This window comes from Geotrypetes seraphini, chromosome 1 (assembly GCF_902459505.1).
Source record: "Geotrypetes seraphini chromosome 1, aGeoSer1.1, whole genome shotgun sequence".
Lineage (NCBI taxonomy): Eukaryota > Metazoa > Chordata > Amphibia > Gymnophiona > Dermophiidae > Geotrypetes > Geotrypetes seraphini.
In genome coordinates this window covers 523,977,171-523,993,081 of record NC_047084.1, presented here as the reverse complement: position 1 = coordinate 523,993,081, position 15,911 = coordinate 523,977,171, and the positions used below count along the sequence as shown (strand labels likewise).

The 15,911-nt window shown below is 44.1% G+C and overlaps 1 protein-coding gene across 5 annotated transcripts in view; it reads right to left on the bottom strand.

Annotated features, from left to right (window-relative positions):
* Nucleotides 1-15,911, bottom strand: part of ZNF608 (zinc finger protein 608) — a 195,642-nt gene that overhangs the window by 98,635 nt on the left and 81,096 nt on the right. For all 5 annotated transcript variants that reach the window (XM_033928994.1, XM_033928993.1, XM_033928992.1 and 2 more), the window contains one exon: nt 5,785-6,040. In XM_033928994.1, the coding sequence (XP_033784885.1) occupies nt 5,785-6,040 (256 nt within the window). The remainder of the gene's footprint in view (nt 1-5,784; nt 6,041-15,911) is intronic.

Here is a 15,911-nt window from a genome sequence, read left to right as displayed (position 1 = left end):
AATTTTGGCAAGATTCCATCCTGTATTTGGTTTATCTTATGTCTGATTTGCCTATGGATTCCTGTATTGTATAAGCTGCCTGTTTCTGTATCATCACTGCCTTGGGGTATTAGTCTGTAGGTATAGCTACTAAAATAATTTTAATAATTACCATATCATAGTCTGTCCTGTTTATTTGAAAACCAAGGAGCGTCTGTCTGTTGACTACTTGGCCATCGCACACACACTCCCTCCCAGAGATCCATCACAGATGAGCTAGCCAGAAACCAATAAGCCTTATGTACTTGCTATGAGTCACTGCAGCTATGGTGTTTGTTTCATCTTACTTTTTTTTTCTTAATATTAAGGCTTAGCATATTTTTGTTTCTAGTCAGTCATTCTTTCCATTTAAGTAGTGCCTGGTTAGGGCTAGGATTGCATTCCATTTTTATGTAAGGCTGTTCTTGTAAGCAGTCTGTCTCCGTTTATTTTTTACCTGGATCCTGCACTAGTTATCTGTAAGAGAGCAGCAGATGCTGAGAACTCTCAGTCACCTAATCAAAATATGATTACCATTCTGATGAAGGAATGGATGCCTTTATTTGCAAGTTCCCCGGCCCTGGGCAAGTCACTTATTCCTCCAATGCCCCACATACATTAGATAGATTGCGAGTCTACTGGGACAGATAGGGAAAATGCTTGAAGTATGAGGGGCATTCAATAATTTATCTATGTGACTATGAAGGAAAGTAGCAAGCATGTTGAAACAAGTCTGTGCATGTTCTGACATGTCTCAAGGTTACTCATGCACAGTTGTGGCTCAGTGTGGGTCTAACATTCTAAGAGACAGGATGTCAGGAGAGTCCTCATGTGAATCAAATAAGAAACTGCTAGATTTGGAGCACCATTCAGTGATAATATTTCTCACAAAAGAAGGGAAAAAACCAGAAGAGATCCATGAATGTGTGACTGCAGTTTTTGGTGAGTTTGCCCCCTCATCCTACAAAGTAAAATTTTGAAGCAAGCAATTTAAGTGGGGTAGAAAGTCTATTGAGATGCCCTGCACACTGGATGGCATGTGGAAGCAACTTCCAAAGAAATATGCAAGAAAGTTGAGGATTTAATTTTGTCAGACAGACAAATTAAGGTTTCCCATACAGCTGAAGAAATGGGCATCTCAGCAGGTACAGTTTGGAAAATAATTCATGAAAATTGGGCATGTCCAAGGTTAGTGTAAGATGGGTTCCAAGAACGCTGACGCCATGTCAGAAGGCCAAGAGGCTCCAATGCTGTCAAGTAAATTTGGAGATTCTCAGTGAAGACCAAGTTAATTTTTTTCATTTGGTAACTAGAGATGAGACTTGGGTCTATCACAGAAACAAAAGTCATCTTCTACACCAAAAAAGTTCATGACAGAAAAATCTGCAATCAAAGTCATGGCAACTGTTTTCTGGGATGATGAAGGACTTTTGCTTCTGGAGTTCATGCAACACAAGACAACTATAACCAAGGAGAGTTATGCCAACACAATAATTGCTTTGAAGGAGTCAATCAAGAAGAGAAGACGAGGAAAACTCACAGCAGGCGTGCTGCTTCTTCACAACAATGCGTCAGTGCACATGCACAACAATCACAGGCTCCCATCCAAGAATGTGGGTTTCAGAAGCTGAACTATCCACCCTACAAGTCCTGAACTGGCTCCCTCAGATTACTTCCTGTTCCAAGTTTTGACGAAATCTCTCCTTGAACAGCGGTTTTCAAATGATGAAGACACCAAGGAAGCTGTGACATCCTGGTTTGAAGCTCAAACAGAAGCATTCTTTTTAAAGGGATTAAAGTAATTGCAGGAAAAGTAGATGAAGTGTGGAGCTATTAAGGGACTATATTGAAAAATAAAACAAAAATTTTTTGAAAACTCCTTTTTTTCCTACTGAGGTTGAACACCCCGTATACTTGTATGTAAACCACTTTGACTGTGGTTGTATAACTTTAAAAAGGCAGTATTCAGGTCCCGATCCCTTCCCTCATCCTCTCTACATAGCCAAGGAATACAGGCGGAAGGATATGCATCATCCTGATTGCCTATTATTGGGCTTGTAGAGCATATGCTGAAATTTCTCTGCTTGACAAACCCTACCTGGGTTTGACTGTTTTTTTTGACTTGTGGATTAATTTACTCCTAGATCATCCTATGCTCTTTTCGGAGTTCTTTTCTTTTAGATATCATGTATTTTTCTGATCCTACCAGTTCTGATAAAATGCATAAGGAAATCACAGTTACAACTGATCCTATTATCTGGGAACCTCCAGCATTGGAGAGACATATCTTTCTCATGAATTTTTCCAGTGGTTTCATGCATACCCACTGAGGTTTGGTACAAACTATTGCATTGGAAATGTAATTATCTCACTAGTTAATTCTATCTCTAGGTCATTAATAAATATGTTATAAAGCAGTGGTTCCAGCAAAGACCCCTGGGGAACCAGCATCGAACGATTCATATCAGGCAGGAGGGGGAGAGGGGCCAATGAGGTATCTTCACTTTCTAGTGCAGTTGTTCAGTTAACACACTTCACAACGCATGGGGATCTGAGGCCCCTTCCCCTTTTGAATAATCAATAATATACTTGAGACACAGTTGTGGGAAAAGAGCTTTCACCGCTATTTCTTCCAGAAGAGCATACATAGAAAAGAAATATTAAAGAGAGGTATTTTTTACAGAATAAGATTCCTTCTCTCTTATTCCTGTATATATATATTTTTTTGATAGAACCTCACTATTTACCTTTCTCCATTGAAAATATTGAGCATTTAAACCTACTCTGTTTTCTGTCTTTCAACCAGTTCTTAATCCATAATAGGACATTATCTACTATCCCATGACTATAATTTTCTCAGAAGTCTTTCATGAGGTACTTTGTCAAATGCCTTTTGAAAATCCAAATACAGAATATCAACTGGCTCACTTTTATCCATATGTTCGTTCACCCTCTCAAAGAAATGTAGTAGATTGGTGAGGCCATGACTAAATCCATGTGTACAGCTATACTAAGCCCTGTGCTTCACACACACTAGTTGATTTTTTTTGTTGTTGCTATAATCAAATACAGAAAGCAAAATTTAAAAAAAATCTCAAACTCAAACCAAGAGAAAAAAGATTGAATAAACAGAATGAGGATCCATCTTATACCAAGGAAATTCTCTAGGTTTCCCATTTTTGAGCTATAACACCATTACTGCTGTATTTTTCAGACCATAGCCTGACCATAAGACACACCCACCTATAGAGGAGGAAAAACCAAGAATAAAAAGAAAATTGGTTCAGAATTATTTCTTCTTGGTTTTTCCTCCTCTACATGTAAGTGCATCTAGTGGTCTGGTGCTGGGAAGCCCGTAGCCCGCAGCTGCCCAAGTACATTTTTTAGGGGCGGTGGTCCAGCACGGTCTCCTGGACGGCTGCCTTTGTCTTAGAAGAGCTATGCACAACGCAGGAGCGTGACCTTTGCGTTTCCACCCTGGTCCCATGCAATCACAGAGCGGCACGACCAGGCAGGAAGCACAAAGGTCGCGCTCCTGCGCTGTCGTCACTCTTCTAAGACAAAAGCAGCCGTTCAGGAGACCGCGCTGAACCACCGCCACTAAATAAGGTACCGGGGTGGGGGCGCGCAGTGTATTCGGTCCATAATAAGCACCCCCTTTTCCACCCCCATATTTTTCTGCAGCTTTCAGTTTGTAAGTTAATCAAACCGTATGCCACCAAAATATACTGTTAAAATCTGCTGCCTTTTTTTCAATGTGCTAGAAAATTATAATCAGTTGGCCTAAATTTATACAGAAAGCTACTGTATATATGCGGATATAAGTTGATTCGAATATAATTTGAGACCTCCATTCCCCCCCCCCCAAAAGGAGGAAAAATGGTTGACTCAAATCTAAGAGGGGGGCTTAATATTCAAGTGCCATGCCCTGCCAGGATCTGAACCCAGTGTCCCCTGCCTCACTCCCTCCTCTGCCAGGTTCTGCACTCAGCCCCCTCCCTCTCTGTCCTGCAAGGCTCTGCATTCAGCCCCCTCCCTTCCTGCCCTGCAAGGCTCTGCAATCAGCTCCCTTCCCTTCCAGGCTCTGCATCCAGCCCCCTTCCTTTCCAGGCTCTGAACTCAGCCCTCTCACTCCCTGCTGGGCTCTGCTCCCTGTCCCATCTTCCTTCCCTGTACCCTCTTCCCCCTCTAGTTGTCTAGTGGTAGGCCGAGACAGGATCCTCCCGACTCGGCCAATACTAACAATTACCCCCCTCCTCCCTCCCTCCATTGCATACTTTTTCCCTGGTGGTCTAGAGGTGTATCCCGCACTGAACTCCTCCTGCCGATCTCGCGGCCAGCAGCCAGTGGCGCACCCGGGCCGGCACGCAGAAGTGAGCTTTTCGAGCTCTTGTCTTGCCCTGCGCCGCGTCCTGAATGGCTGCCGCGAGAGCCTTGAGAACTGGTGGCAGCTTTTCAGGGAGCAGCGCAGGGCCAGGCGGGAATTCTAAAAGTTTGCTCCTGGTGCCGGCCCGGAAGCACTGCTAGCTGCTGGCCATGAGATCGACAGGAGGGGCTCAGCGCAGGATATACTGCTGGACCACCAGGGAAAAGGTACGCAATGGAGGGAGGGTAAAAAATTGTTAGCATCGGCCGCAACGGGAGGTATCCCTCCTGTCCCGGCCTAATGGCAGGCCTGCAGCAAGTTCAGGAGGGTGTCGGGTGGTCACTGGGTGATGACTCAAATATAGGACAAGACCTCCATTTTAGGCCATTTTTTGGCCCAAAAATCTCGTCCTATATTTGAGTATATACGGTATATGGATAGAAGACTGAGAATCACTTCCAGCTGTATAACTGCCTTAGCTATGCATACAAATCAAGCTAAGGGGGTTTGAATGGATATTCAATGGAACTACCCAAATAATACTGCTGAATATCCCTGGATAGTCACAGCAAACAGAAATATCTGGATAACTGATGAAGTTATCCAGATATTTCCCTTTCAACAGTAGTCCATGGCTATCTAAGAATATTAAGCAGTACTAGCTAGATAGTGCCACTAAATATCTGTACAAACCTCCACAGGCCCTTAATTTTTTCACTCTTTTTATTCCTGCCTATGCAGAGCCGCTAACTGATTGACTGCCGTTAAAGTGGACTGGGGCAGGAGACAGGAAAGATCCCTCCTGCCTGATCCACCAGGACTTATGGTAAAAGCCCGGTGGAGACCTGTATGGCATCGGAAGGGAGGGGGGCAGGGTACAGAACCTGGCAGGGCAGGAGGAGGGGGCTGGATACAGAGACCAATAGGGGAGGGAGTGAGGCAGGGGCAGAGACTGGCAGGGGAGGAATGAGGGGAGAGGGGTACAAAGCCTGGCAGGGCACTGCATTTGATTATTAACACACACACCGGTTTATTTTCCAGTTAACCTTTTTCCCTCCTTTTTTAGAGAAAAAAAGGTTTATATTCATACCAGTTTATATTCGAGTATATACAGCATATGTTTAGTGCAGATACCAAGATCCATTTTGAAGGTGAAGATGTTGCCATTCCTATAACAAAAAGCAAAAACAGCAAAGTATACAAAAAGACCACAGTTTCTAAACTGCAAGGCAAATGGGTACTACACTTTAACAAGCCACTAGAGTCATAGCACATTTTAAATTCATTATAAGCTTGTCAATATACTATTGCCATTCATGAATAATTTCTCATGGCTCCATTACCTGATCACATCATCTGTCAACACAGAAATATGAAATAGAGAAGAAATCAAAACATACCTTCTTCAGTTTCATGCCACACAATTCCTTCCAAGTTCACACTGGTTCCAGGCTCACAGGGTCCAAGGCATTCAGGTTCCGTTATTACTCCAACCTCACAAGTATTTATGCCTACTGAACGTGTCCGTACCAAAAGCTGCTCTACTGGTGCTGCGATATTAGATGAAGATGGGGAAAAGTAAGAAGGCAGGATCTGAGGCGTAATGTTGCTGGGAATTGGTGGTGGAGGAGCAGGCACTGTAAACAGGGGGTCAACCTGAAAAAAACAACATCAGAGAAGGTTACTGCAGAAGTGCTGAGAGATTCCTTCAAGTGTTTAATGTATAAATTCTATTCAATGCATGCAAGATCTGTATGTCATACACAATGGAGCAATTTAAGTAATAGCTGAGGGGTCAAGAGTAATTTTTCAACTTTACAGAGCCTAAATCCAACACATGAAAAATATTGCTCTACCTAATAAAAATCAAAATTATATTACCATTCCTATTTTATAGTGATACAGTATAACTTATAGCTTTTGGGCTCCTTTTACTAAGCTGGGTTAGGGTATTAACACGTGGAATAGCGCACGCTACAATGCCGCTAGATGCTACAATGTGCTAGATGCTAACACCAGCATTGAGCTGGCATTAGTTCTAGTCACTTAGCACAGGGTTAATGCGCGCTAATCTGCTGCGTGCGCTAAAAATGCTAGCGCACTTTAGTAAAAGGAGCCTTTTATTTGTTGCCAAGACACATTATACAGATCGACGCATCCATAAAATCGAGAAACAAAAGAACCATAGAACTGAAAAGCATCATACACAAAATGTCCATTATGGTACAGAAAGCAACCAGCAACACTAACTCCCTCCCCCCACAAGAACCCACATACAACATACATCGCCCTCACGGTACAGGCATGGTACACTCTTCATAGCATTACCATTTACTAATGAAACTCCCCATCCTATGATACTTCAAGGCCATCATCCTATACTGAGAGTACCAGTCGCCCAGTTTAGTCAGCACTAATTGCATCTCTGGAGCAGTAGACTGTTTCCAACTGGCTGCCAGCACCAAGCGAGCTGCCATCAGGAACAGGGGTGAAGTGAATTTCCCCCTCCTCCCAGTCATTATCATAATGATGCAGAAAGACTAACCCAAGGGAGGGCTCAAGATCCCTGTGCAGAATAGATGACAGCAGGGCTCGGAATACTGAGATCCAGTACCCCCGAGCCATTCCACATTCCCACCACATATGCAAATAAGTACCCGGTAACCCACAGTCACGCCAACACTTCCTATCCCCCCTCCAGAGAGTTTGACTAGGAGAATAGGTGTGTAATACCAGCGCAGCAGTGTTTTGTACCCATTTTCTACCATTACAGTGGCTAAGCTCAGGGTGGCAGTTTGCTTCCATGTCATGTTCCAGGTCATTCCTCTGGGAGTTATATTCTGCCTAAATCTGCTTCCAACGCTAATATGTATTTCATGGAGACTTCGGATCTGCAATTGAGGTAGGCATATATAGCAGAAATCATGTTCAAATTCAGTCCCCCCCCCCCCACACACACACACAGGAGCTCACCCAGAATCCCAGTCCGCTGAATATAGTCCTTTGCTTGGAGATATGGAAACAAATATCTAGGTTCCAAACCATACCTCTCCTGGAGGTCTCCAAAGGATCACACAACCCTCCCCTTGAGATAAATAAATTGCCCCACACAAACCAACCTCCGAAGTTCCTACAAGAATGTTGCCGTCCCCACAGGGCCAGTTGCTCCATCGAGCATCAGACCCCCATGGCGGTCTCCACAGCTTCAAGACCCCCCATATACTTCCAGGAGCCATGGCAGATGAAGTAAAGAAATCAAATCATCCCCACCCTATTCTATATCCACCCAGGGTTTGCCAAGTTTGAACCTGCCGTTCCAGAAGCACCCTCAGCTGGGCTGCTTGATAATATTTCAAAAGGGATGGTACTGCCAAGCCACCAAACTGTTTACGTAGGCACGCTCCCACTAATCCGTGGGTGCTTACAGGCCCACACAAAAGCAAAAAGTCGCTGTCGCAGGGCCCCAAGCTCCTTTTTATCTACCCAAATCGGAAGGGTCTGGAAAAGGAATAGAAGCTGGGGCAGAGAACTACCTACAAACAAGCCATACAAATGTAAAAATATAAGATACTGTATGTATACTTTTTTCTACACTACTTTGGCGGGACATGGTGCCCTTACCCCATATTTTTTGTTTTTGAATTTTAACAAATGCGCATAAGATACACCTTGGACACATGCATATCAACGCTACCAGCACCACCAGACCTGACGTTAAATTTGGAGTTTTTAAAGGCCAGCGCTTCATTTTGCGCATCATCAGACAATGTCTGGGCAATGCCCGGAGTGCTCAATTGATGAGCTCATTTCAATACATTTCTAAATGATTTTCAGAGGCTGCTACAAAGCATGGAAAAGACAACGATTAGCCAATTTGTGCATCAATAGATGAAATATTTTGACGCTAAACTGGTTAGGTCTGGTTTTGTGTTGATAGTTAAAGGAACGGTAAGCTTAGAGCATTGGGGCCTCAATATTCTCCACCTTCAACCTAACATTGTCTCTCCTTTCCTTTTCTCTCTCATTGCATTCTTTCTTCCTTCCTTCCTTCCCCCCCCCCCCCCCAGGTACTTTCATTCAAGCAGTGTTTGAAAAGAGAAGATTTATTTTTATAAAATGTTTGTATGATTTTTATCTGGTACAGCTAAAAAGCTTCCCGAACATTTTTCTATTTTCTCAGTGAATTAAATTATTTTATGAAAAGCAAAGAGCAAAACTGCCTCAAAAGTGATAAGAGAAGCTGACAGGCTAAAGTAGTACTCAATGTTGGACTTCAGCCAGCTTGTTGCAGAAATACTGTACATATTTTAAATGCATGAAATTTTCTGAAGAAGTATGAAAAGCATCTACGTATATGGAAGAAATTAGTGTTTGTGGATCAGGGTAGAGAATGACACGGGGAAAAAAATCTGTCCCCGTACTCGTGACCACTGCCCCTGCCACCGCCCCGTCCCCGCAACTACTGTCTCCGTCCCCATCCCCATCCCCGCAGCATTCATACAAGCCTCAGTACTGCAATATTTAGCTTATTCCTTCCTTATAAATCAAAGTTCTGGCTGCTGAACTAGAGAAAGAGATGTTCAGCTGGCAGGGTTTTGTTTATAAATTTTTATAAACACAACTAATATAACAGTACTACTTTATCCTAAAGCAAAAAAAAAAAAAAAAAAAAAGAAAAGAAAGAAACAGAAATTTTTTTTCTACCTTTGTTGTCTGGTTTCTGCTTCCCTCATCTTCTCATTCAATTCCTTTCATCCACTGTCTGTTTTCTCTCTGCGTCTTCCATTTGCTCTGTTACTGTGCCTCTCCCTTTACCCCCCCCCCCCAATTGGTCTGGCACCCATCTTCTTCCCTCCGCTCCCCCATAATCTGGCATCTCTGTCTTCTTCCCTTCTCCCCACTCTCTCTTCCCCATTCCCTTCAGCGTCTTCTACCCCACTCTGTGTCTTCTCCCTATTCTGTCTTCCCCATGTCCTTTCAGCGTCTTCTCCCCACTCTGTCTTTCCCATCTCCTTTCAGCGTCTTCTCCATGTCCTTTCAGCATCCCACCACACTTCCCTCTCGCCACCTCACAGCCCTTCGGCACCCCTCGCCCAGCCCCCTCCCTCCTTCCTATCTACCCAAATTTATCTATCTCCCTCCCTCCCCTTTACCTTCGCGGCGTGTTTTGAGTAACTTTCACAAAGCCATCGGAACCTGCAAACAGTAGCGTGCGTGTGTGGGCAGAAGCTTCTCTTCTGACGCAATCGGAAGTTGCATCAGAGGAGAAGCTTCCACCCACACACGCATGCTACTGCTTGCAGCTTCAAAGGCTTTGATAAAGTTACTCAAAACGTGCCGCAAAGGTAAGGAGGAAGGAGATAGATAAATTCAGGTAGGTAGAAAGGAGGGAGGGGGCCGCGCGCAATTGGTGGCCATGCGTGTTCTTTCCCTTAACTGCGGGGACAAGGCCATTCACCGCTCCACGGGGCGGTGGATGGCCTTGTCCCCATACCTGCAGTGAGCACTTTTTCCCCCCTCACCGTTTCGGTGGGTTACCTGTGGCTACCCGCGACTAGCCGCAGGTAACAGCCACCGTGTCATTCTCTAAATCAGGGGAGGTAAAACAGGGCATTCATAGGCTATCCATTGTGGATCTCCTTCCTATGCACAATGAATAGCTTTTTTCATGCTGTGATGAATATTTTCTTTCATGCCAAATTTATCTTGAATAACAGCTTTAACAGTTGATATTTGGAATTTTTTTCTTTTATTTACTCTAAAAGGCCAAAAGGATTTTGGGTGAACTAAGTTCTAAATGAAACTTAAGAAAATGATAGGTATCATTTGTCCTTAAATAAACCCAGTAGTAGACTACCATGAAAGTAATCTTTCCTCATCACTTCTTTCACATTCCAGAGAGTGTATTGCATATTTAAAGCTTTTCTTGGAAAGATTAGAACTTGTTAAGCAGAGCCACAAGACACAAGAGCTTTTTCAGCCTCCATAAATATTATCAGCAGCCATTTTTATTTCAATGTTGTTACTATTTGGGTTTTTGCCAGGTACTTGTGACCTGGATTGTCCACTATGAAGATGGGATACTGGACTAGATGGACCACTGATCTGACCCAGTATGCTATTCTTATGTTCTTAATCAGCTGGATCTGTATCAGCAGTTTTCTTAGGGATTCTTTTAGTAAAAGTACATTAAGCAGTTAATAAACAAATTAATACAATATCTTACCACAATGACATGGCAGTACATGCTATGTTAGGAGGAGGGAACTGGACAGTTATGAGCAGAAATTGGGTGTGGACTGCACACTTCAGTTAACACATGGTATTTACCGCATACTGCCACTTACGGAGTTAAAGTGGGCATATTAAGATTTATTTGCAAATATGACAAATGCACTTATCCCCCTCTTCTACAAAACCGCGCTAGCAGTTTCTAGTGCGGGGCGCTGTGCTGAATGGCCTGCACTGCTCCCGACGCTCATAGGAACTCAATGAGCATCAGGAGCAGTGCAGGCCATTCAGCATTGCTCTCTGCGCTAGAAACCGCTAGCGAGGTTTCGTAAAAGAGGGGGTTAATATCTATGTAGTACTGTAGCAGGCTGCAAAAAAATTTGCTTTCCTTGCAGTTGCAAGATCATATTTCTGAGCTCTTGCTCCAGAAAGGTGCCAATCAAATCTGAATAAATAAAAATCTAGTCTAAGAAAATGATTCAATTGAATTAAATCTTGAGATTTTGGAGGGAAGTTTCAAACTGTGTTAAGAAAGGAGCCTTGCCTCTTCCTCCCTGGAGGTGGTCTTGTAAGGAGCATGTAGAAATACATGAGACAGGCTAAGTGGGAGAAGAGAAAAGCACAAAGGTTGCCAGTCTGGTCCTCAGCTGTCCACTGGTGCATATTGGTGGCTTGATGTGTTTTCTCCAAACAGACTGATCAGGGGATGCCTGGCTGATCCATAGCTGTCTCTGGAGTCATAGGGTGCATGGAAGGAAAAGGGATTTGGTCACTGGGAAACCTGATCCTGACTTTGGGTCAGAAAGGGAATAAGAGAGTAAAGCTACTGCCATAAGACATTTCTTATTGAGAAAAGGAGGTGAAAGCTGAAAGTAGTAGAGCTGGTGAGTTATACTACCTTAAACTAACAAACAATATGGTACCAACCCACCCAAGGTCTTCTCCACTAATCTGTTGCAAAAAAAGGAGAATTCAAAGCACTAAGGAACATAGTCACAAAGGAGAGCCTGAGCAAACACCAAAGGAGTTTGCAGAGTTTGTGCACAGAATTGTTGCCAGGGGAGAGAGATGAGATAACACATTGGGCTTAACTCTTGCCTGGAAATACTACACCAACTGACAATGAAGATAAGATCTATATAGTAGCACTGAGGAAGATAAAGGCATCATGGGAAGTAATGAATATCCATTCTGTGAAGAATCATGAGTGCTGTTGACATTTGGGTTGAATAATGCAGTTCAAAGGAGTATATGGATTGTCAGTCTAATGAAGCTGTTTGATTCTTTTTGCAATTATCCTACTTTGTTTATATGGACTATTAATCTTCTAGATTTCAAAATCTTTCTTTTGTATACAAGGGGAGGGGGGCTGGTAGAAATAGACTCTGTTGATCCAGTCTTCTCTGCTCAGTGGGTCACCATAGACATAAGTCCTAGGACGGGGGTCGGCAACCTGCGGCTCTTTTCCACCTTTGCTGCGGCTCCGGTAGTGTGTCACGCAGGCATGCAGTTACAAGTCCGGCGTCGCGGCGGGAAATAGCCATGCTGAGCAGTGAGCTCAGCACATACACAGATGAAAGCCTTGCTTGCTGATTGGTCCGGCGGCCCCGCCCCGCCGTGCCGCCGGACCAATCAGCAAGCAAGGCTTTCATCTGTGTAGTGCTGAGCTCACTGCTCAGCATGGCTATTTCCCGCCGCGACGCCTGAAAAAGAAATCATCCTGGCCGGGGTCGGTGTCATGCTCCGGAGATCTACAGCCTTCCTATCTCCCTCTCCCTTCTACCTGCTTCCGGCCACATCCCCTGCTCCGCGGCTCTCTTCGGCAACTCAGCAGCAGCTTCTGACGTCGGGGCCTACCCTCTGCGAGTCCCGCTTGTTTCAACTTCCTTTTTTCACAAAGGCGGGACTCGTAGAGGGAAGGCCTCGATGTCAGCAGCTTGTCTTGATCACCGCTGCTGACGAGTTGCTGAAGAGAGCGGCGGAGCAGGGGGGTGTTGCCAGGTGCAGGTAGAAGGGAGAGGGCCAGATGCAGGACTCGTGGGTGAGGGAGGAGAAGAGAGAGAGAAAGAGAGAGGGGAGGAAACAAAATGAAATATTTCATACTGGGCTGGGCCGGAGTGGAGGGAGGGTGGAAAGATTCTGGCTACAGGGTGCAGTAACAAAGGAAAAGGGGGGAAAGCTGAAAATGGAGATAGTGACACAAAGAAGAGAAAGAGTAAGCAGGACCTACTGAATAAGGATAGAGATACAGAGGGGACATGAAGAGGAGGTGAAATAGAGACATAGAAGTAATGCTGAAAAAATGGGGGGGGGGGGAGATAAAGACATTGAAAGGGCAAATGGTGAACATGGGGTAAAGACAAGGACAGAGACAAATGAAGATTCTGAAAAAATGATGAGATAGGGATATAGGTGAGATGGACACAAAGAAGGGTGATGCTGGAAAATAGGTGGAATGGTAATTCTGACAGACACAGAAGGGAAATGCTGGATCAAGGAGAGATGGGGCTCAGGCTGGATGGAATGAGGAGAAATGCCTTGTTGGCCCGGAACTTCCTCTCCTACGTCAGAATTGACGTCAGGGAGCGGAATGCTGGTCAGCGCAACACTTCTGCAGGGAAAGCTTGGGACGGTGGTGGCTTGGGGGCTGTTCCCCGATTGCGGTGGCAGCAAACCGAGTGGCTTGGGGGACGGCACGGAGACAGAAAGAAGGGGGAACAGGGAGACAAAGAAAAAGTTGGGGGAGAGAATGAGGTCTGGAGGAGAGGAAACATACAGGAGGCTGGAAGAAAGGAAGAAAGATTGGATGCACAGTCAGAAGAAGAAAGTGCAACCAGAGACTCATGAAATCACCAAATAGCAAAGGTAGGAAAAATGATTTTATTTTCAATTTAGTGATCCTGTATATAGCATTAAGATAAGAAACAATATATGCAGTGTTAGATTTGTTTTATAATGGTTTTGCGGCTCCAAGTTTTTTTTTTCTTTTCGAAAACGGGTCCAAGTGGCTCTTTATGTCTTAAAGGTTGCAGACCCCTGTCCTAGGAGAACACATACCAGCACTTAGTCTACCAGAGGAAGCTAAAAACATACTTTTCAGTCCCTGCTCTACCAAGCCTAAAGCTGAACCTTAAAAGTGTGGTCAACTGGAGACTGGAGTCTTGGAAACATATTTACCATCTGTTCTACCAGAGGTACTGGGAGTCAAATCCTGGGAGCCTGTTCAACCGAATGACAGAGGCCTAGGAGCCAAGGCAGCCTAAAGCCAAACTCTGGAGCCTGATCAACAGGAGACTGAAACCGCCAAAAATACACATACCAGCACCTGCTCTACAGAGGCAGCCAACAACCAAATCCTGGAAGCCTTCTCAACCAGACGCCAGAGCATGGAAACATTATTACCAGCACCTGCTCTACCAGAGACAGCCAGAGTCAAACCCCGGGAACATGCCTAGACAGAGGCCAGAGATATAAGATTAAATTTACCAGTATTTGTTCTAGAAAAGAGCAGCCAAATGCTGAACCCCTGGGAATGCACTTACCAGTAGTTGCTTTACTAGAAACAGTTGACAATTAAGTTCAGGGAGCCTCTGCAATCAAAGGCCCAGGCCCTGGGGACAAACCAGTACCACCTCAACCAAAAACACCAAAAGGTGAGGCTTGTGAGCCTGCTCAACCAAACATTAGGGGGCCTCCAAGAACACTTACCATGGAAATTAGCACAAAGATTATATCCTAGGAGCCTGCTCATAAAGTGGAATTAACCTGTAGACTGTTGCCTCAGGAACCTGGGATCTTGCTCTATCAGGGATCAGCCCACACACTACCACCCTGGCAGACTGACCAGGATCATTTTCCTCAGAGAAGGATCACCCAGAGGCCATGGGGGTCTTTCAAATCTGGTGCACTAGACCACAGCCCAGTACCATCTGCTGGAGAAGCAGAAATACTCAAGAACAAAAGGCAGCACTAGCCCCCTAAAGGGGAAGTGAAGTAAGTTTTGAACTTTTTTCTCTGGTTCTCTCCCCTGGTAGGACATAACTCATTTGTCTGGAATGGATAAGAAAGATTTTCACAGTGCTCCCCCATTTTATTAATAGGCAAAATTGCAATTCTACAGTATGAGCCAAACGATAAACCAAGAATTGTACTTACCCAAATTAAATGTTTATGATCTCTTTTTAAATTCAAATACAAATAAAAAAGTACAATTTGATCCTTCTAAAATGAGAATAGGCTCTTACATTGCTAATATCTTTTCTAGTAGATAAGTGTGCCATTCTGGACAGATGGGTAATATCCCAGTGCCTGCGAGCCATGCAGAAGGAATCCACTCTGTTTTTTTAATCCCTCCTACTTCACCAGAGGGCTCTGCTGCTCCCTTCAGTTATGTTCCAAAGCAGGCAAAAGCCCTTTCTAGAAACACCTGTGAAGGAGGGGTAGGGGGAAGCTCCCCAAAGAACAAGTCTGCTCTGCTCTGAAATTATAACAAACATGTTATTTATTTATTCATTCAATCAATCAATTCTTAAATAAAACAACAAAAAATCATGCCAAACAGAAACATTAATGGAGCTCAAATAATACTCCAAAGTGTCCTAGCAATAGATCATTCTTCATACCCTTAAGGTCTGACTAGCATCCAACTAACAGGTTTGGATACGAACATTCTGAGTGAGATATTAGGCAGGCGCAGGAAATAAATGACAGGGTGGGGGTTCAGAATGACACATCTACTAGAAAATAACCTAATCTCTTTTTCTATTGCAATAGGTGAGTCATTCTGGATGGATAGGATGTACAAAAGCAGTCCAAGAAATCTAGGGCAGGACAACTGTGCCAGCTCATAACACTGAGGACTCAAGGGCGGAGTCCTCCCTTGCCACTACATCTACTCTATAAAACTTGGAAAATGTATGCAGAGTGGACCAAATTGTTGCCTTACAAATCTCCTCAGGGGAGACGGCCCGATCTTCTGCCCACAACGAAGCCATGCTTCTAGTCAAATGTGTCCTTATGTTGACGAAATGGCCCTACAGATCCATCTGGAAATCATGGCCTTGGAAGCGGGCACACCACGTCTAACTGAATTTGTAACCACGAAAAGATGGTCAGATATCTTGAGGTCAGCAACGAGTTCAGGCTATCAAAGAAGCACTCTTTTAACATCTAACATCAATTACTATAGACTCAACTTTATATACAATCCACCCAACGATTAAAATATTGGGATATGGATGGGAAAATAAAAGAGCAAGAAAAGGAAATTATTCAGATAAAACAGGATATAGGTGAC